Source organism: Etheostoma spectabile, chromosome 8 (genome assembly GCF_008692095.1).
Source record: "Etheostoma spectabile isolate EspeVRDwgs_2016 chromosome 8, UIUC_Espe_1.0, whole genome shotgun sequence".
Lineage (NCBI taxonomy): Eukaryota > Metazoa > Chordata > Actinopteri > Perciformes > Percidae > Etheostoma > Etheostoma spectabile.
In genome coordinates, this window is record NC_045740.1 from 14,303,116 (window position 1) to 14,324,955 (window position 21,840).

General features: G+C 39.4%; 1 protein-coding gene across 2 annotated transcripts in view; it reads left to right on the forward strand.

Moving 5' to 3' along the window:
* The window catches only part of map1ab (microtubule-associated protein 1Ab), an 87,447-nt gene that overhangs the window by 59,420 nt on the left and 6,187 nt on the right, over positions 1-21,840 (forward strand). For both annotated transcript variants that reach the window (XM_032522548.1, XM_032522549.1), the window contains 4 exons: positions 4,525-4,607; positions 5,541-5,678; positions 6,112-17,797; positions 18,194-18,426. In XM_032522548.1, the coding sequence (XP_032378439.1) occupies positions 4,525-4,607; positions 5,541-5,678; positions 6,112-17,797; positions 18,194-18,426 (12,140 nt within the window). The remainder of the gene's footprint in view (positions 1-4,524; positions 4,608-5,540; positions 5,679-6,111; positions 17,798-18,193; positions 18,427-21,840) is intronic.

A 21,840-nucleotide genomic window follows, 5' to 3' on the forward strand; every position in this document is an offset into this window, starting at 1 on the left:
TATAATTAAACCAGCTCAGGTTTTAGAAAAAGCGCCAAAACCATGGAAAAAGTGACAAAAACATGGGAAAAGCACAAAAACCATGTTAATTTTTTCAATTTTGACCTGGAAGGACAAGTTCATGGTTAACGGGAAGTCAACACAAGGGTTAAGAAGACATTTAAAGGGAAAATGTAGATACCATGGATTCATTCCAGCTGTATGTGTTAAGAAGTATTTTGAATTATTAAGTGTATTGTGTAAGGGGTCCCTCTGTTCCCTTGCGCTCTACGCAGCGTTTTAGCGTCTTGTTTTGGTTTTACAGCCTACAAATGCTATTTTGGTTAATTCTCACCATCATCAAACTCCAGCTCCAAATTTCCAGCTGCAGCAGGCAGCTGTTTTTAGCAACAAATCTCTGATAAACCCACCGTATGCCATCTGCCCACCACCAAATGACAATCAGACAAAGTTAGAGACTAGCTGGTGAACTTTGTGGAGCAGTTAGCAGCTTAAGAGCGACACATTTCCCTCAGGAGTTGGTGGAGATTTAGTGCTTCAAGTATGATGTATTGTCATTTCACAAAGTCATGTACTACAACAACTAAATGATTCTTAACAGATTGTTTCACTGCATAAATCAATTAAACACACAATGACACAATGTATGTATAGGGTAATGTTGCAGTAATTGACACAAATACAGGCTGTGATAAAACAACACACCACATCTGACAATGAATGCTCTTTTTTAATAGTATGTAACATAGTCCTCCAGAAAAACTACAACTGATGAAAAAAAAATCACAATATTAACATTTAATTTCTGCTTTTCAGTATAGTAGGAATGACAAACCCTTTACTTTAGCTTGCAAACAACCATCTAAAATCCTCTGTTGACTTCTTATTTACACGTCCTGTTGTCTCTCAGTAGGCCTACAGACTCAACACTCTCAGAGACACCGGTCTGTCTCTGCAGCAGCAATAAGTAGGTCTTTATTAGAAGCGCAGGTCAAAGCAGATACGCCTCCAAGGAGGTTGTGGATCATGTCACACTAACTAATTAATGTTAAGATTAAATGTCATTTCTGGTAGGGCGAAACCTTGTACCATCAGTCTCAGCTTTATTTTTTTTGTCCCAGTGAAAATGAAGCTGATCTGAGAGAGCTCCAGTAGGCAGTGGGCGTGACAGTCCTCTCAGCTTCCCAGAGGGGGAACAGCAGCATTTTAGACTGACTTAGAGTCTCTTTGTTGTATTAGTATCACGTTGTACCAGTGCGCAGTGTCAGCGAGCCGTCACCCTGTAGGGCAGCCATCAACGGCAGCTAATGCAGTCACTTTGCCCACTTCAATTCCCCCATGGAAAGCACATCAGGAGGTCAAAGGGACGCTCTGTCTCCCTGGGATTCTTTCTTCTGAAAGTGGATGTACGAATGAATACCTTAAAGCTGCCGTCTCTAATGTCTGTATCGACGAGGTTGCCTCAGTTGGTGTGTGTTGGTCTTGTCAGCGTTAGAAGTATCAAATCTAAAAGAAATTGCAATTCATCACTCACCCTCGCAGCTTAGTCATCGTGCTGTGAAACCGGACATGTCTGTGGGCAGATCTGCTGAAGTGTTCAATCTCCTCCTGATTGCTGCACCAGCAAGTTTCTTTCTATTTGATCAGTGACGGGTATCATCGTTCTCTGTCCATCAACATCCTTGCCTGCTCCATGCCTGGGTCAGCAAAAAAAATCTTTGTTTTCTATCTCACATAAACGATTGTAACTGTAGTGTGTCTGCGGGGGAAAAACATATGGCTATTAGTGTGTTGCTATGGTAACATCAACAGAGGGAGCCACATCCTCTAGTTTGCTTCAGTGATGCTTTCTGAATGTTTTTTTTTTTTAATAATTCATTTCAATTTCAATTCAGTTTTACTTATAACATTCATCATTCAGATCATTGTTAAAGAAATTGAGGTTGCGTGGCCCAAGTGTCATGTGTCAAATCATAACAGACATACACTTTACAGATAGAGTACGTCTAGACCACACTCTAGGATTTACAGAGACCCGACAGTTCCTCCAAGAGCATGCATTTGGTGCGACAGTGGTGAGGAAAAACAACAGAATATGGCGGCTGTGAATTATGCGGATGGATATTTTACTTTATTCTAATCATTTTGATCAAATTTTACTTTCTCTCCTTAGTCATTTCAAATCAAGGTTCACAATCAAGCAGGTTTTTGTTTTTTTTCCTGTAGCAGTAGTGTTATCTCAGACCTTCTTTTTCTGATTTACTGTGGCACTCTTCTCATGGTCTATACAGCCGTTGTTACTACTGCTCCAACCCACAAGCCAAAGGCATTTTATTTGTATAGTGTAGCACCTGTCATACACAATGGCAGTTCGAGGTCCTTCACAGGTTGCAGGGAAGAAATTAAACAGGATAAGATAAGAACTATTTAGAAAGTAACTACAAAGTTAAAAGCAGTAGTATGAGTGAATAAAAAGCAAATCAAAGACGAGGCAATTTAAATTTTAACAAAAAATGTAATTCGCATTGCTTAACGTATTGGGGTTGACATCATCAACTGTCAGCGGACTGACATCAGATCAACTGTTCTTAAAGGCTCAATGGCAACAGTATATCAGAAATATAATTTTCAGATTCATTTTCAGATTTTTTTTTATCAGCCTCAGCTGTACTTTGTGTTTAGTGTTAACGCCAAATATTTTGATGAATGAGTAAGCGTTATCATATACCGTATACCTGCTAAACAGTAGCATGGTAGCATGGTGATGTTACCATTTAGCTTAAAGCTCCAATGTGCCTAAATACAGCCTCACAGAGCAGCCAGCATGGGCCGGGGCTCAAATCCCGCTTTTTTCAGTTAAAAGTTTGGCAACTGCATTTTGAACAAGCTTTAGCTTTTCTGAGTAGACCTGAGAAAAGACAGGTACAATAAAATAATAATAAGCTTAAGATTAATATATCAATTAGCTTTTTCTTTAAATTTGTATTTATTCACTTTAAACCACTGTTGTTGAAATGCAACTTTTGCTAAAGGCCGGATGAGTTGCCAAAAAAGAGCCACTAGAACAGCCAACTAAACATTTTCAGGATCTGAATTTAGAGAGAGGAGAAAAACCTCCTGCCGTTTGCTCATATGAAAATGTCACAGATAGCTTTTTGCTAGATAAGAGGTAAATGAAGTTGAATATAAAACGATTCAATTTAGCTCATGTTTTTTCATGAATGTTATAATGTTAATGCCATTTAGTTCAATGACGAATATAAAAGCATAAAATACAATCACGAGCTGAAAGCAGATAACATGTCTGATTATCATCTGTAATATTACAGCTACTTATTGAGTGCTTCCTGGTCTGACTCACAGATGGTCGAGACTTTTAATGCTTTGCTGCTTTCCTTCTTGATATAGAAGTTGTAGAATACTTGCCTTTCAAATGTATGAAATTACTTTTCTTATCAATTGCATTCAAACTCTTGTTCATCTTAACTGTTGACAATCATACTTCATCATTTCATAATGACTCAATCCTTTTTACATCACAGTAACTAAAGCTGAGAATGATTTACTAAAAGTATAGTTTTCTTTTCTTTTTTTGAGATTATTTTTGGGCATTTTAGGCTTTTATTTAAATATGAAAGGGGAGAGAGAAGGGGAATGACATGCAGAAAAGGGCTGCAGGGCAGAGTCAAACCTGTGGCCGCTGTGTCAAGGAGTAAACCTCTACACATGGGCGCCTGCTCTACCAGGTGAGCTACCTAAGCGCCCAGTTTAGCGTTTTTTTAAGGATCACACATGTTGACAGAGCAGATCCTTAAAAGATGGCAAAGCACCCTAAGCTCAGGGGATGCACTGAAGATCCCGGTGGATGGTGTAGTCACTGAGATCTCTCTATTATTAGACCTTTCTAATATAAGCGCCTGCATCTGTGCTAAAACAAAGGGGAATTAAAAAAGCTTAACCACTGAGTGGAATTAAGTACTGCGGATGTATAATTGTGATGAATATGCATCAGGATGTTCGGGAAACGTACTGTAACGATTTTGTTATATTTTCTTTGTTTTTGTGTGTGGATTTCCATGCATTAGTGTTTTTAATCCCATAATCATTTTTGTTTTTGTATTGCCATTTTTAAATCAGACTCCTTTTCAACCAGGACTAAATTTCAAGTGGCATATGTTTCTGTCTGGGTCTAGAAAAACATAAAATCAGGTTTAATACCTTACACAAAATTGGACTTCATGAGTGTGTGTTGTCCTCATAGATTTTGAAAGTATTTTAATCTTCACCCAACAGACATCAGTGACCTATTTTCTATTAAAAACGTTTGTTCTTGCGTTGATACACAAGTGCCAACCAGTGGTTGTTCCACATACGATTCAACACGCAGTACAGTAAATCTCCCTAACTGAGAGGTTTTTCTTATCGGGTCTGGACGTCGTCCAGCTGGATGTCTTCAGAACAGTCGGGAATCTTAGGCTTAAATGCTTTATTCAACAACATAATGGTTTCCATCTTCTCCTTCAGGACAAAGAACTCTACACCACAGAAGTGATGTCCTAGAGACTGTAGTCCTCGTCAACCCTTCAGGAGAAACCGTTGTATCAGAGGTAATGTCAACATATTCTGAGGTACACTACCTTGCTGATTGCATGTACACTTACATTAAAATGGTGTGGCATATTTAAAAAAAAAAGGGTTCTCTCTTTCTGCCTTGAACATTTGCGCATCTATTCTTTGTAAGCCTGGGCATTGTTTGAAGCTGTCGAATACCATTGCGAATATGATCATTTTGCTAATGATACCAAAACAGTCTATTAACCAAACAATTTTTTTTTAACATAAACATTAATAATTTTGAGAAGTATGTATGTGGACTGAACATTTTACAGTTAAAAAATAAAAGTTGTCTTGTGGACGAAGGATGTAATAGATACACGGTTTATAGAGTATCATTACCATTTCTGTATTGGATTTTGTTTGCACTTATCAACAGCATACTGTATACATGAATATAGTACACAGCATAACTGTGACAAACTTATATGGGCCCAGCCAAAAATAATGTGTATGGCTTGCTTTAGAGTATGCGTTAATATTCCTTTGCCAGGATAAATACAGTCTTAAATAGGCAAAAATATGATTTTACTCAGGATCTATCTTATCAAAGAAAACAAGTTTATAAATCTGGCCAGGTATGCAATTGCGGCTTTTGGTACTTTTCAACTATACAGTAGGTGCTATTAGTTAGTACAAACATATTAGTTAGGTCAAAAGAAGTATTGTGAGTAGATACCCAGCACATCATCTCTTTCACATCTGCTAAGTATATATAATAATAAAGAAAGATAAAGATTAATAAAGTTAGATTTTTCAGTTTTTTTAAGAGAACTAATACACAAATCTTATTAACCTTGACACTTAGATAATTATAGTGCATATTTTGTGAGTAACACAGGCATTTCTCTTTCCATCTTGGCAATGTTGTCTCACCTTTAACTGTCCTCTGTCTGTGTGTGTGTGTGTGTGTGTGTGTGTCCCAGATCCAGTCTCTCGTCACAGACTCAGCAGGACACAAGCTTCTGGTTTTGAGTGGACAAAGCTCAGATCACGGTGGCCTTCTTCTTCAAACTGGGGTTTTCACCTACAAGACCTTTACACGTGTATTTGCTGATCCTGGGGTGAGTCACATCTACTGTCGACTAACAATTAGCAGCAATCCAATGAAAAATGTAAACCGTACATTCATGAACGCTTTTCAGTGTTTTAAAATGGTTGAATATGAACGGAAAGGTACTGTACATGCTTTGATACAGGAGTGTATTTATTGGCGCTGTAGACAAAAAAAACTAATGTGGCCAGAAATCCACAGAGAACTCAATGTTTGCAGAAATTAGGTTTTTATACAAACATTGGCAGCAAAGGGGAGTTTTCAGGCATCAAATTTCTCACCTTCCAGTTAAATTGATTTTGTTCTAAAAATGTACATATTAAAACATACCCTTGACACAGATTGTCTTGACAATTTAATTTCTTTCTATTTCTTTCACGTCTTTATACACACAGGTCTGCATTTATCAGTGATAGATGTGTCTGGGTGTGTTCCTCCTGCAGGTCAGTGAATTACTGGGCACAACAGTCCCCAAGCAGCAGGCTACACTTACTGTGTCCTGCCGCGGGGAGGTGGGCTGGAGCTCCCTGGGACAGCAGCAGACCCTGCGGGAGTTTCTGGAATACAAACTAAACCCTGAGTCTGTCCTTCCCAAGATGGAGGGCGTCACTGAGTTCACAGAGTACATCTCTGAGACGGTCGACGTCCCTTCACCTTTTGACCTCTTGGAGCAACCCACATCCGGTGGCTTCCTAAAACTGTCCAAGCCATGTTGCTACATCTTTCCTGGTGGACGAGGAGACTCTGCGCTCTTTGCTGTGAATGGCTTCAACATCTTAGTGGATGGAGGCTCTGAACGAAAATCATGCTTTTGGAAGCTGGTCCGTCACTTGGACCGCATTGACTCGATTCTACTCACACACATTGGCGCTGACAATCTCCCAGGTATCAATGGGCTGCTTCAGAGAAAGATAGCAGAACAGGAGGAGGAGCAGTCTCAAGGCTCCACCAACTATAGCGACTGGATGAAGAACTTGATCTCTCCTGAACTAGGTGTGGTATTCTTTAACGTGCCAGAGAAGCTCCGTATGCCAGAATCTAATCTTAAAGTAAAACGCAGCATCGAAGAGGCCTCCTTGACTTTGCAGTACCTGAACAAACTAGGAATCAAACCGGAGCCTGTCTTTCGAGTGGTGAGCAACACCATTGAGCCCATTACTCTGTTCCACAAGATGGGAGTGGGCAGGTTAGACATGTATATTCTCAACCCTGTCAAAGACAGTAAAGAGATGCAGTTTTTAATGCAGAAGTGGGCTGGGAACAGCAAGGCCAAAACCGGTATTGTGCTGCCCAACGGGAAAGAGGGAGAAATATCTGTGCCCTACCTGACATCGGTTACAGCCTTAGTCGTCTGGCTGCCTGCCAACCCTGCAGAAAAGATAATCAGAGTGCTGTTCCCTGGGAATGCACCACAAAACAAGATCCTAGAAGGGCTGGAAAAATTAAAGCACCTTGACTTCTTGCGCTATCCTGTAGCCACACAAAAGGACATTGCCTCCGGAGCACCTCCCTCTGTTATAAAACAAACCAAGTTAAAACAAAGAACAGACAGCAAAGAAAGTCTCAAGTCGTCCCCGAAGACCACTGCAAAGGCTTCAAAGAAAGAAACTGAAGGACAAGATGATGTGTCAGCCGCCACAGAAGCAAAGAGCGACTCTGTCAAGGAAAATATATTGGAGAAAAAAGAGGAGAAAAAGCCTACCAAAACTGTAAAATCTAAAGCGGATGTGCCAGAAAAGAAAAAGCTCCTAAAAGACAAATCCTTAAAAAAGCACCCTAAGGAAAGGGTGTCGAAAATGGATGAGAAAAAGGACAAGGAAAAGAAAGAGATCAAGAAAGTAAAGAAAGATGACTTCACTAAAAAAGATGAAAAGAAAGATGTTAAGTCCAAAGATGACAAAAAGAAGGACACATCCAAACCAGAGCTGAGAAAAATTACAAAGCCTGACCTGAAACCGTTTACACCAGAAGTCAGAAAGACTTTACACAAAGCTAAAGTGTCAAGTAAAGCAAAGGCTGGAAAAATCAAAACAGCAAAGGCTTTGCCTGCTGAGCCGAAGCCAGAAGAGCCAAAACCTGAAGCTATTCAACCTGAACCAATAGAGAATGGAGCTGTTGAGGTCACGTCTGTTCCCTCAACCCCCGAAGCCCTCACCAAGGAATTTGTGGATATGAAAAAAGCTGAAGTTGTAGCTGCATCAGCAGAGCCTCCAGACAGTTTTGAGCCGAGAGCACAAAGCCCTACCCAAGAGAAGCAGGAAGCACAAGAAACGATATTGGAAATTTCACCTGGCACAAAGTCTCCGGAAATGAAGGCATCAGCCCCAGAAGCGAAAGTTGAAGTTGAAGACAAAGACAAGGACTTGACACAAGAGAGAGAAATGGAAGAGGCTCAAAAGTTTGAGGATGAAGGAGCCGCAACTCAGGATGAGGATGAAGAAGATGAGGAAGAGGAGGCCCCAGCTGCTGTAAAGAAAACAGAAGAAGAGGAAGAAGAAGATATGGGAATAGGTGAAGAGGAAGATGAAGCAAAATGGAAGGATGATGGGCTTGACAGGAAACACGAGTTAGAAGAAATGGAGAAATCAGAAAATTTCTTTACTAAGGTTGTGACAGAAGAAGATCTACAAATGATTCCATCCGCGGAAGATGATGATGAGGTGGTGGAGAAAGCCGAACTGGAGGAGGTGGAAGATTTAGATGTAATAGCAGATGAAGAGATCAAACCTGAAGATGTAGTTGAAGAAGAAATGGTCACTGAAAGAAAAAACACTGAAATTCTGACTGCAGCTGAAGAGGAAGAGGAAGAGGAAGAGGAGGAGGGCTACCTCTCACATGTTGGCGGGGCCACGGCTCCCATAACCTCAGTAGTTCAAGGAGCCGCTGCAGCCGAACCCATCTCCTACATCCAAGACGAGACCATGCCCGGCTACTCTGAGACGGAGCAGACCATATCTGACGAGGAGATTCATGAGGAGGCAGAGGAGAGGATACCACACCTTCAGTACGACGTAGGTGCCTATGACATCTCTGTTCCAGATCAGACCGAATCATTTGTAAACATTCACGGCATGATGGAGATGCAAGCTATGAACGAGAAAGGTTTCATCCCAGGCGTGCAGGAGCCGGTGTCAGTGTTCACGAACATCATTACCGCTCCTCTGGCAGAAGAGGAGCATGTGTCCTCTGCAACGTCCATCACAGAGTATGATAAAGTTTCCTCCTTCCCTACTTCTATCGCTGAAGACCAATCTGTGACGTCCGGCACAGCACCTCCAGCTGAGGAACCACCCAAAAGCCCTGTTACCCTGTCCACCCCACCTGACGCCACCCCAGGCAAAGAGCAGCCACTCTCGGCAGGAACTCTTTCACCACCTTCTTTGGAAGAAGACAAACAATCCAAGTCTCCATCTGATGACTTACAGCTTCCTGTTGCAGAAGCCAAGACGCCGGCAAAAGCTCATGAAGCTTGTGAGGAAGAGGAGGAAGAAGAGGAGGAGGAAGACGACCAAACTCCTAATGTTGACATTTCACTTGAAAAACTTCAAGAGGGCTACGCTTCATCCCATTTATTACAGGGTAAAGAGACAGATCTTGAAAAGCTTGCTGGCTCAGTGTCTCCGGTTTCTATTCAAGCCACCAAACCAGTCCACCTACCAGTTGAAGAGGAAAATAAAGATGCTGTTGCACCTAAAGATATTTCATCTGTTGTGCCTACTAGACCTTTTGGATCAGACTCAGTTACTTCAGAGAGCGAAGAGCGCTGCTTCAGTCCGGATGATGTCACTGTGAAAATGGCCTCCCCTCCACAGTCTGGACCACCGAGTGCAGCTCACTCTCCTCTTCGTCAGTCACCAGTGGAAGACAAGACAAAGGTCTTCCCTGAAATGGAACTGGAAAAGCAAGAGGGGCTCCTTGATGTCGTCACAGCAACTGAAGACAACACTGAAAAGAAAGACAAAGCAAAAACAGAAACACAAAAAGATGCTGAAAAACAGAAAGCAGATCAGCATGAAGTAGAAGTTTCATCATCTTTGGAGGAATCCTTTGAGAAGGACATAAAAATGGTTCCAGCCTTAAAGGAGTCCGAAAAAGACACTTCATCAGTACCAAAAGATGAAGGCAAACAGGCAGAAACGATCCCTGTTGCGTCTTTAACAGAAGTTCATCCACCTGTGTCAGTGAGGGAGTCCCACATCTCATCTGGACAAAGTGATGAAGAGGTTGACAACAAGCTCAAAGAGAAAGATCCTAAACTGCCTGCTCCAGGTAAATTTCCAGACAGGGACAGTCATTTCCTGGATGATGTTGATGATGAGGATGATAAAAAGAAAGATGATGACGATGATCATGATGATAAATCTGCAGTTAAAACCGTCGAGACGGAACAGGAAAAAGTAAAGGACGACATTCACGATGTCATACAAATCAAGGATGAGCAAAAACAGAAATCTGTCATCCAGGAAGATGTTTCTGCCGTCACGTCCATCACGGCTGAGAAAACAGTAGTAAAGGATGATACTTCTGAAATAAAACCCATAAAAGAAGAGCAAATTGTAAAGGATGTTATCACTGTTGATAGAGCCATTACAGATGAACCTGAAAAAGAACACACTCCTAAAGTAAAAACTAAAGAAGCAGAAATTGAAATTGTTGCTTCTGAAGTCAAACAAATCAAAGATGAGCAGAAGCAGAAAGATGATGATTTTGACCTTAAAACCAAAGGTGAGGTGACGGAAACTAAGTTTAAGAGCAATGATGTGTCTGATGGTGAGATTTTGAAAGAGGAGGAAAAGAAGCAGACAGATAAGGGTGATATGTTTTATATTAGCTCTATGCAGACTGGAGAAAAAGAGATTGAAAAGGGCCATGCCACAGATATCAAGTCTGTTACAGACGAGATGGAGAAAGAGGAAAAAGATGATTTGCCCATTAATGAGCCTGTTAAAGATGAGAAAAAAAAGGAGACAGAAATATTTGATATCAAAGTGATTGAGGATAAGAAAGAGGAAAAAGAGATGGAAAAGATAGATGATTTAGATACCAAGCCCTTTACAGAGGAGCAGATGGAAAAGGAGAAAGACATTGGTGACATCACTGTTGCTAAACTCACCAAAGAAGAAGAAATTATTAGCAAGGCTGATACGTCTGCTGTTACCACGAAAGAAGAACAGGGGCAAGAGATTTGTAAAGATATTATCTCACCCATCAGCCTCACCACAGTGGAGGAAAAGGACGCAACAGTGAATAAAGATGAAAGTCCTGCTGCCAAGCAAACCACAGAGAAAGAGCAAGAGATGAGTACAGATGACAGTTCTGACACCAAACTTTCCAAGGAGCAGGATAAAGATATGAAAACAAGCAAAGATGATGCTCACATCTTCATACCTACTATACAAGATGATACTTCTGCTATAAAACTTATCAAGGCGGAGGAAAAAGATAAACTGCCAAGTAGGGAAGATACTTCTGCTGTTAAACCAACACTTGGAGAAGAAAAAGAACAAGAGGAAAATAAAGATGATACTGCCAAGGTAGAAGCAAAAGAAACATTTAAGGGAGACGTCAAACCTGTCATGGAGGACAAAAAGGGTGAAGAAACAATTAAAGATATCACTTCTCCTGTTCAACCCGCCAAAATGGAGGAAGAGGATGTATTGATGAGTGAAGGTATTTCTGCTGTCAAAACATCCAAGGACAAATTTGTTGCTAAACCCACCACGCAAGATGAAAAGGTGAAAGAAATAAGTGACAATATTTGTGCTGTCAAATCAGCGATAGAGGAAAAAACAAAGAAAGCAGAGGAAACTTTCACTGAAGAAGTGTCAATTCAAGATCATAGTGTTGCTATCAAGGAAGAAAAAGATACAGTATTACTTAAGGATGATATTTCAGGTATCAAACCTACCGAGGAGGAAACCAAAGACGCTGCTGGTGTGAAAACCCCTGCAGATGAGGAAATTAAGGTAGAGTCAAAAGATGTTACATCTGATGTAAAATTAAAAGAGGAGGCAAAAGAAATCCAAAAATATGACTTTTGTGATAAAGAAATTAAAGTAAAAGAGGAAGAAATGGAAAAAGAGAAAGAAAAGAGTTCTGATTTTGTCTCCATTAAAGAGCAGATGGATAGTACTTCTGTCAAAACCATGATGGGTGACAAAGAGGTGGAAATAGGTGACATTTCTGTAGAGAAGTCTGATATCTTTGATCACAAACCAATTCTGGAGGAAATTAAGAGTAAAGAAACTGAAAAATGTATATCAATAAAGGAGAAAGAAACAGACTCCAGTGTTGAGCAGCTCAAGAAAGAGGAGGAGTCATCTAAAGTTGAAACCATTGTCGATGAAGTTAAAGAGAGCAGTCGTGAAGCTGAATCCATTAAACAGGAGACAGACACTCCAACATTCAGTGCCAAAGATGAGAAAAAAGGGAAAGATGATTATCCTTTTGAGTCTGAATCCAAGAAGGATGATATAAAAGAGATAGATCTCCCAGTGTCTCAGACCTTGGAAGAGGAGAAGACTAAAAAGGAAGATATTTGTGATGTAAGGGACAAGCATATACATGAAGAAACCTCTGATAAGCTTACTGGAACTCAGAAAGAGACGGAAACTTTCAGCGCTACATCAGTAGAAATACAGCAAGATAATTCTGTCACCACATCAAGTGAAGACCTCAAACCACTGAAAGATGACATTTGTGTGTCAACCAGCCACATCCAGGAGGAGAAAAAAGAGCAAGACAAAGATGCAACTGTTATTATTCAAGACGAAAAGATGGATAAAGAAAAAGACGACACACATGTTGCTGAACTGAGCAAAGAACAGAAAATGGAAAAGGAACAAGAAAAAGAATACACCTATGAGACTGATGACACAAAAGATGACAAGACAAGAGCAGAAGAGGATGAAAAGATGATTCAAAAAAAGGATGTTGCTGACAAGAAGACAGATGAGATAAGTGAGAAAGAGTCCTCTGATGCAGACCAAACCAAGGAGGAGAAATGGGAGCGAGAGGAGTTGCAAGAGAAAGACCAGGACAAAGCAATTAAACAACCTGCACAGACAGGATTAGGAGCTGCAGCAATGGCATCCAAGTCCGATTACAAACCTGCATTTGTGGTGCAGTCCTCCGATGAAGACAGAGAAGATGAAGATGAGGAGGACATTTGTATGGGAGGAGCAGGCTCCAGACCTTTGGCAGTGAAGCCGAGCAAATCAGAACATGACGTCTCGCCTGCAGGTCTGCCCTCATCCCAAAAACCACAGACAAGTGACGAAACTAAACTTACAATATCAGCGCCGACCACAGTGGTCATACCGATACTTACAATGCAGGAGCCGTCTATTGATGAAGACATCAAAGAGTTTAGCAAAGAAGAATCCAGGCTTTCACGTGAAATGGGTGAAGATGAAACCACAGCTGCACCACTTGCCAAGCCTGAGCCCTCCTTCGAAATTGTCACATCAAAGGAGGAGACAACCTCTATTCCCAAACAAGAAATGGCTTCTGATGTCCTAGCAGCTAAAGCAGAAACAGCGTCTGACTCAACTGAGAAAAAGCCTGTGTTATCAACAGTATCAAGCACTGACAGTCAACCCAGGAGCTCTACACTCTCGAGTACTGAAAGCCAGTCCAGTGTTGAGGAAACACCACAACAAGAGAAAGTACCGTCCCAGACAAGCTCAGGCGTCAGTTCTACAGAAAAGACAAAGCTGGATGAGAAACCAGAAAAGGAAGCAGAGAGGGAAATGGAAGGAGAGCGAGAGGTGGCTTCTCCAGGTTTATCACAGCCTTGTTCGTATTTTATGTTGGATTCCGAGGACGTCAGCCACATTGAAGTTGTAAAATCAGACACTGCAAAAATGACCTCGGAGAAGGAAAGGCTCATAGACGAAGAACAAACCTTTTGTGCATCCAAGTATGACCCGTATGAAAAGCCTATTCCAAAGGATCATGACTCGGGCTCTAGAGAAGAAAGTGAGGTTTCTTTAGATTTTGATCACGCCTCTGATATTGGTATTGATGATAACAGAAGAACAAGCCAGTCAGAGGCTGGAGGAGCCATGTTCCTCCTGGATGATCAGTACAAAGAAGAGCCTCTGTCCTTTAGTAGAGTTGACTACAGCCCGGTTTCCCTCACAGAGAGTGAAAGAAGCAGCCACCACAGTCAAAGTGCCTCACCTAAATATGAAGACAGAGAGAAAGGCCAAGAGGAAGAGAGTGAGAGAGAAGAAAGACCAGATACACCTTATGTTGACAAGAGCTGTTCATCCATAGACATTCAAGATAACAAAATGTCCCAGGCGGCTGAGTCTTATTCTTTCAGTCCCAAAGAGGATAAACCTGAGAAATCAGAAAAAGAGAAAGAGGATATGAAGAATGGTGCAGCAGCAGAAGCTTTTCAAACAATGGCTACAGGAGAAAGTGGCACAGTTTCTGCCAGTGCTGTTCAATCAGCAGACATATCATTAAGACAAGAAACACCCTCTCCGTCATGTAGCCAATCCGATCCTGTTACACAAGTTTCAGCTGCTCCCGTAGCTTTTGGAGAATTCACAGAAAAGAGAACAACAGAAAAAGAGAAAGAAAAATCTGCTGAGTCACTCAAAGACAAAATGGAGTCCTCTGCTCATGAAAGAGAGGGATCTCCATCTGGTCGGCATTCACCTGCAGAAAAAGACATTTTAACTCGACAAGCATCACCTTTAACGAAGGCAGAAACTTCAAATGATTCAAGGACTGCATCTGCTGCCACATTTTCAGGACATGAAATAGACAATAATGTTTTGGCATCTGACAATAGTCAAGTTAGCAGCTCCGCCTCTTGTAAATCAATGTTAGACTTTCCTGATGGAAAAGAGAGCCTAATAGATAAAAGGTTACTTGTAGAAGGGGAAGATTTCAATGTTGATGATGATGATGAAGATGAAGATGAGGAGGACGAGGGAGAAGAGGAGGAACTAAGTGATGTAGATGTGGAAAAGGGTGCCAGAGAACAGTCTGAAAAAGAAATGTGCAGACGTAGCTCTGGTGATAGTGCTACGTTAGCACAGGTAGAGGACTCAAATAAAAAGTCTCAGCTGCCTGAATCAAGCTTCCTCAAAAAGGAAACCATCTGTAAACCAACACCTGATGATGCCTCAACTTCAGACAAGCAAGACGTGAGTCAAAAATCTCCTCAAACAAAACCAGTCAAAGAAGATGATACAGCCATAGCCCAACTTCCAGAAACAAGGAGTGAAGATGGATGTAAAATAACTCTCTCACCAGACCCAAGTGCTCACAGAATGGACGAAAGCAGTTTCTCTACATCAGATACTCCAAAACTTCCTGAAACAAAAAAAGCAGAGGACACAGATGAAAAACATTTGTCTCCTGAACCAACCACAAAGAGAAGGTTGTCATCGGCAGAGGATTTCACCTCGTATAAAGTACCACAGTTAAAAAAAGGAGATGACGACAAAGTTTCTACATCCCCACACTTTTTGGAAAAGGAAACCTCTCAACCAACATCCACAAGCAGCTTGTCAGGAAGCTTTTTCCCAACTGACTGTTCAGAGACCATGTCCAAGACTACCTCTAGTCCTTCCCCTCCTCTAAGAAGTAGCTATGCCGACATTGGACAGAATAGATCTGGAGGTTATTCTGAGTATTATTACAGTGAAAAGAGTCAAGTAGAATTGAAAGAAGATAAAAAAGAAACCTTGGGGATCTCAGATGCCTCCCAACTATCCAAGCTAAGTGATGATAAATATTACAGCCAAAGAGACTTTCAAGAAGAAAGTCTAGACGAGTGTCAGACCCTAGATATCACCACAAAACATGAGGAAACTGCCTCATCACCTTGCACACACACCACCTTAACATACTCTACTTCAACATACTCCTCATCGTACAGTTACTCGTCCTTACCCTCAACTTCATGCCCTTTAAACCAACAATTTGAAGAAAAAGTTGAAACTTTCACAACAATATCAAGCTCTGCAGTACCTCTAGCCAAAGAAGAGCCTTCATTCACAACAGAGTCTAAAAGCTCCTGCTTTGGAGGGTCTCAGAGAGATGAGTACATGGAGGTGACAACAAAACCTGCAACTAAAGTGTCTTTACCCAGCCAGTTTGATGAGACCAAACCATTAACACCAGTCTTGTCTACCACTGCCAAACAGACTGAGGTTCAAAGCGGTTCTGCAAAGCCTGAAACAAAATCAAGCACTGATAGTTTTTATATGCTAGAAACTAAGATTACAACAACCTCTGCAGCACCATCTTTACAAAGTATCAAAGCAGTAAGGGCCTCGGACAGCTTATCCACATCAGGGGCTCACTTTGATGTTTCTCCCCTCCAAAGGGCTGATTCCTCTGACAAGGTTTCCCAGGAGTCATCAGAAGATGAGGAGCCTGTTACACTTGAAATGGAGGACAGCACCCTACCATGTCGTATTGAATGTCAAAAAATCAAAGTGGCTGAGCAAAAGGAAAGTTCTTCATCAATAACTGTGTCATATGGGGTACAAAGTACCACACAGTCCACAGAGACAAAGACCACCACCATCACCTCTTCTACTGGTGTGTCTAAGCCTGACATGGTGATGGAAACAACTCAACAAACAGCCTCACTTACTTCCCTAAGGGATAGTGGAGCCAGTAAAACCACATGTGCCACAACAGATGTGTCCAAAACAGAGGAGGCACAAGAGAAAAAAGGGAAAACACCAGAGGTAAAAGAGGAAACGACAAACAGAGCCATTGCACCATTGAAGGAAGATGCAAAGGTGTCAAATAAAGATGACGAGACAGAGACTGCTAGTCAAGTCAAGCAGAAAATAGGGGAAAATAAACTTGAGGAAAAGGAGTGTAAAGACAGCACGGACGAAAAGAAGGCAACAGCTGATCCAAAGATGTGTGAAAAAGCAGATGTTGGTAGAAGTGGAGAGGCAGAAAGAGTAGAGGAGAAAAACTTGTTAGAGATGCCACCAGAGAGATTGGAGGTTAGGAGAAGGAGCAGTATATCTGATTGGGAGCTTCTACAGAGGCCTGATGACTACCCAAGTGCCCCTCCTCCAGGTTATGGTGATGATGATGAGGAGGATGAGGAAGCAATGGAAGCGATGGAATGGATGGCCAGTGTCCACAGTACCTCTATGACCTCCTCAATAGATACCTATCACACAGAAACATCTAGCAAAGAAGCAGTAAGGGTTGATCGTCCCTCTGACTTGAACACCGGAGCCACCTCCTCCTCTGCCTCCCCTCCAGGCTACTCCTCCTGCGAATACAAACATCGCAAAGGAGAACTTTCTCCATCGTTCATCAACCCGAGCCCTCATCCCCTCTCCAGCGACGAGGGCGAGGGCAAAGAGGACAACCGCAGTGACCACTCCCAGGAAGGGGACGAGGACGATCAGGAGCAACACTCTGTGAAACGGAGGTCGCACAAGCAAAGGCACCACCACACTCCAAGTTGCCATGGAGAACCTGGACATGGGCCACAACAGCTACCTGGCGCCATGTCATCTGGTTTGGCTGTGACGTTAGCTGGAGAGGAAACACCTCCGACATCAGTGAGCGAGTCGCTGCCTTCGCAGTCCGATTCTGACGTCCCTCCAGAAACCGAAGAGTGTCCATCCATAACAGCTGAAGGAAATCTGGACTCGGATGAAGACGCTGAACATCTGCCGGTGGACAAATTATCTGGAGCTGGGGGTGGCCACCATCCTTCATCACCTAGGTCCGCTCAGAAGACTCATGACCCTCCACCCACCCCGATGAAGGACCCTCATCCCCACCCTCCCCATCCAGATGTGTGCATGGTAGATCCAGAAGCTCTTCTTAATGACCACAGCAGCACAGAGAAACTTCTTAAAAAGGAGCACAAGACCACCAAGGGCCTCCGAAAGGGGAAACCCAAGTCTGCCTCTCCCGCACGTAAGGGGGAAGTTAGGAAGAGGTCATCTACTCCAGTGAAGCAGATCTCCAAGGACTCCGCCTCACCTCGATCAGCCTCCCTCAGGAGGAAGGACACAGACAGAAGCTCCAGACTGATCAAAATGTCTGAGACCCAAGGCTCCAGGAGCGAGATCCTTAACCCGGGGAAAAGCTTGGTCAATGGTGTCAAGAGCAGTTCAGGTATGTAAACATCTTCATATCCTGCAACATAACATAATTTACCATGAAATTATTCTTGGGCTGATTCAACTCATCAAATCAAGGTTTAGACATGCAACAGATTGTGGTCTAAAAAATGTGCTGTCAGAAGTTACAATGATGTACTTAAACAGCATAACATGTATAACTCAAAAAGGAAGCAGGAGCACATAAGAATGATGGATGTGCAGCACAGACTTTATTCTGTAAAGGTGCAATGATAGATTGTGGTCATATTTTTCAGAATAATTGATTTGTATAAATAAATTAGTGAACAGAATGTAATTTTTTCAGTTGATGAAAAAGTTGGTCTTTGCTACTGCAGTGCAAGTACCATTATTACCCTCTAATTTGGTTTTACATTTTGCTCACCTCAAGGTAACAACTCTCAGAAAACTAGCTCGGCCGTCCCCCCTGGACCACCCGTCTACGTCGACCTGGCCTATGTGCCCAACCACTGCAGTGCCAAGAATGTGGACCAGGAATTCTTCAAGAGAGTGCGAGCTGCGTACTACGTGGTTAGTGGGAACGATCCGGGCAGCGGAGAGCCCAGCCGTGGAGCCCTGGACGCCCTGCTGGAGGGCAAAGCTCAGTGGGGCTCCAATTTACAGGTAATTTCCTTCAGCAGTCTCTGTGTCTCCACTTCTCATATTTACATATACTGTTCATATACTCAGTATCCAAGTGTGGCCACAGTACAGACTAATGTACTGGGATGCATAAAAAAAAAATTCATGGTATCGTACGTCATAAAATGTCATAGTATAGCATGTCATAAAAATCATAAAAAGTCATAATATGCTGTAGTAGGTCATTATACTTTACCTTTTTATGTCTCTTTATGATATACTATATTATGACTTTTATGACTTTTCATGTCACAAAAAGTCATAGTATAGTATGTCACGAAAAGCCATGGTATACAATGTCATGAAGTCTTAAAAATGTTATAAAAAGTAATAGTATAGTATGTCACAAAAGTCATAAAAAAGTAATAGTATAGTATGTCATTAAAGTCATGCAAAAGGTCATAGTATAGTATTTCATAGAAAGTCATAAAAGTCATAGTATAGTGTGTCATAAAAAGTCATAAAAAAGTCAGTATAGTATGTATATAGCATAACAGTTTGTCATAAAAGTAAGTAAGTATTGTATGCATGTATTATGATAAATAGGATTTCATAAAAGTCATAGTATAGTATGTCATAAAAGTAATAAAAAAGTAAGTATAGTATGTCACAAAGTCATAAAAATTATTGTATAGTATTTCATAAAAAGGTTATAGTATAAAACTCATTGTATAATTCCATAAAAAGTCATAAAAAGTCATAGAATAGTATGTCTTATACTATGCCTATTTATGACTTTCATAACATACTATTCTATGACTTTATACATTTTTAATTTTACAAAAAATCATAGCTAGTACAGTATGTCATGAAGTCATAAAACGTCATACAAAATCATAGTATAGTATTTCACAAAAGTCATAAAAAGTCATAGTATAGTAATGTCTTTAAAAATCATAGTTTAGTATGTCATAAAAAGACAAAAAGACAGTTTAGTATTTCATAAAAAGTCATAGTATAGTATGTCATAAAAAGTAAAAAAAAAAAGTTAAAGTATAGTATTTCATAAAAGGTTATAGCATAGTATTTCATAAAAAATAATAAAAAGTATAGTATGTATTTCATAAAGTCATTAAAAGTCATAGTATAGTATGTCATAAAAATCATGAAAGGTCATAGATAGTATTTCATAGAAGTCATTAAAAGTCATAGTATAGTGTGTCATAAAAAAGTCAATATAGTATGATATAGTATAACAACAGTTTGTCATAAAAGTCAAAAAAGTCATAGTATAGTATGTCACAAAAGTCATGCAAAAGTCATAGTATAGTATGTCATAAAAAAGTCATAGTATTGTATTTCATAAAAGTCATAATATAGTTTATCATCAGAAAGTTATAAATGGTTATAGTATAATTTAAAAAGGTTATAGTATAGTATTTTATTTAAAAAAATCATTAAAAGTAATACCATAGTACATATGTCATATATGAATTTTTAGACTTCATATGCCATAAAAACGTTATAGTATCTCACAAAAGTCATAAAAAGTCATAAAAATCATAGTATACTATGTCACAAAAGGCATACAAAAGTCATAGTATAGTATCATAAAAAAAATCACAAAAAGTCATAGTATATGATGTCATAAAAATGTATAGTATAGTATGTCATTAAAATGTTATAGTATTTCATAAAAATATAAAAAGTAAAAGTATAGTATTTCATAAAAAAAGTCATTAAAAGTCATAGAAAAGTGTGTCATTATACAATGCCTTTTTATGTCTTTTCATGACATACAATCCTGACTTTTTTATGACTTTTCATGTCATAAAAAGTCATAGTATATTATGTGATAAAAGGACATTGTATAGTATGTCATGAAGTCATAAAAAGTCATAAAAAGTAAAAAAAAAAAAGGTCATAGTATAATATTTCATTAAAAAGTCACATTATAGTATGTTGTTATACTATTACTTTTTCATGACTTTTAATATGTTATTAAAAAGTCATAGTATTGTATGTCTTTAAAAATCCTAGTATGGTATGTCACAAAAGTCATAAAAAGTCTAAGTATAGTATGTCTTTAAAAATCATAGTTTAGTACGTCATAAAAAAGACAGTATAGTATTTCATAAAAAGTGATAGTATATTACGTTATAAAAAGTCATAAATATGTTATAGTATTTCATAAAAGGTTACAGTATAGTATTTTATAAAAAAAATCATAAAAAGTCATAGTATAGTATTTCATAAAAAGTCATAAAAACTCAAAGAATAGTATGTCATTATACTATGCCTATTTATGACATTTTATGAATTTTCATGTCATAAAAAATCATAGCTAGAATAGTAGGTCATGTCATAAAAACGTCATAAAAAGTCATAGTATACCATGTCATCAAAACTAATAAAAAACTTCAGTATACTATGTATGTAGTATAGTATAACAGTAGTATTTCATAAAAGTCATAAAAAGTCATAGTCATAGTAAGTCATAAAATGGCATAAAAACGTCATAGTATAGTATTTCATAAAAAGTCATAGTCTAGTACGTCATGTAGTCATAAAAGTCATTAAAAGTCATAAAAACATCAGTATATTATGTATATATCGTATAACAATAGCATTTCATAAAAGTCCTAAAAAGTCATTGTATAGTATGTCATAAAAAGTCATAGTATAGCATTTCATAAAACGGTTATAATATAGTATGTCATACTATGACTTTTTATGACTTTTCATATGTCCTAAAAAAAATCATAGTATGTCATAAAAAGTCATAAAAAAGTTATAGTATGTCATTAAAAGGTTATAGTATAGTATTTAATAAAAAAGTAATTGTATAGTATGTCACAAAAGTCATAAAAAGTTATAGTATAGTGTGTCATAAAAAGTCTTAAAAAGGTCATAGGATATTAGGTAATTAAAAGTCAAAGTATGTCATGAAGTCATAAAAACCTCATAAAAAGTCATAGTATAATATTTCAAAGAATACCATAAAAAGGTCATATCATGAAATTAACACAAAAATATAAAGAAATCAACTATGTTAATAAAATGTCATTAAATTGTCAAAATGTTTCAAGTTCTTTATTTTCATGTGTACAACAATTACAGAGAACTAATTGTTGGCAATGGAAGTCTAAGCTGGAAGATTCCCTCTAACAATGCTCAGATAAATAATACATATTAAATTGTGGAAAGTTGAAATATAGGGATAACATAAAATAATATAAAAGTAATATATATTTCTGGAAGACAGTACTTACATGTGTAATTAGATTATATAAAAATTGGTTTGTAAAACAGTAAGTTAAAGTATAAAAAGGTACATTAACAACATAACGTAAAGTCACAGTGATACTGAGATACTGGTACTAAGATCAAAAGTCTAATGGGCTGTGGCATAAAGGTGTCCCTGAGACCGGTGCTGTATGACCCGATCCTGCGGTT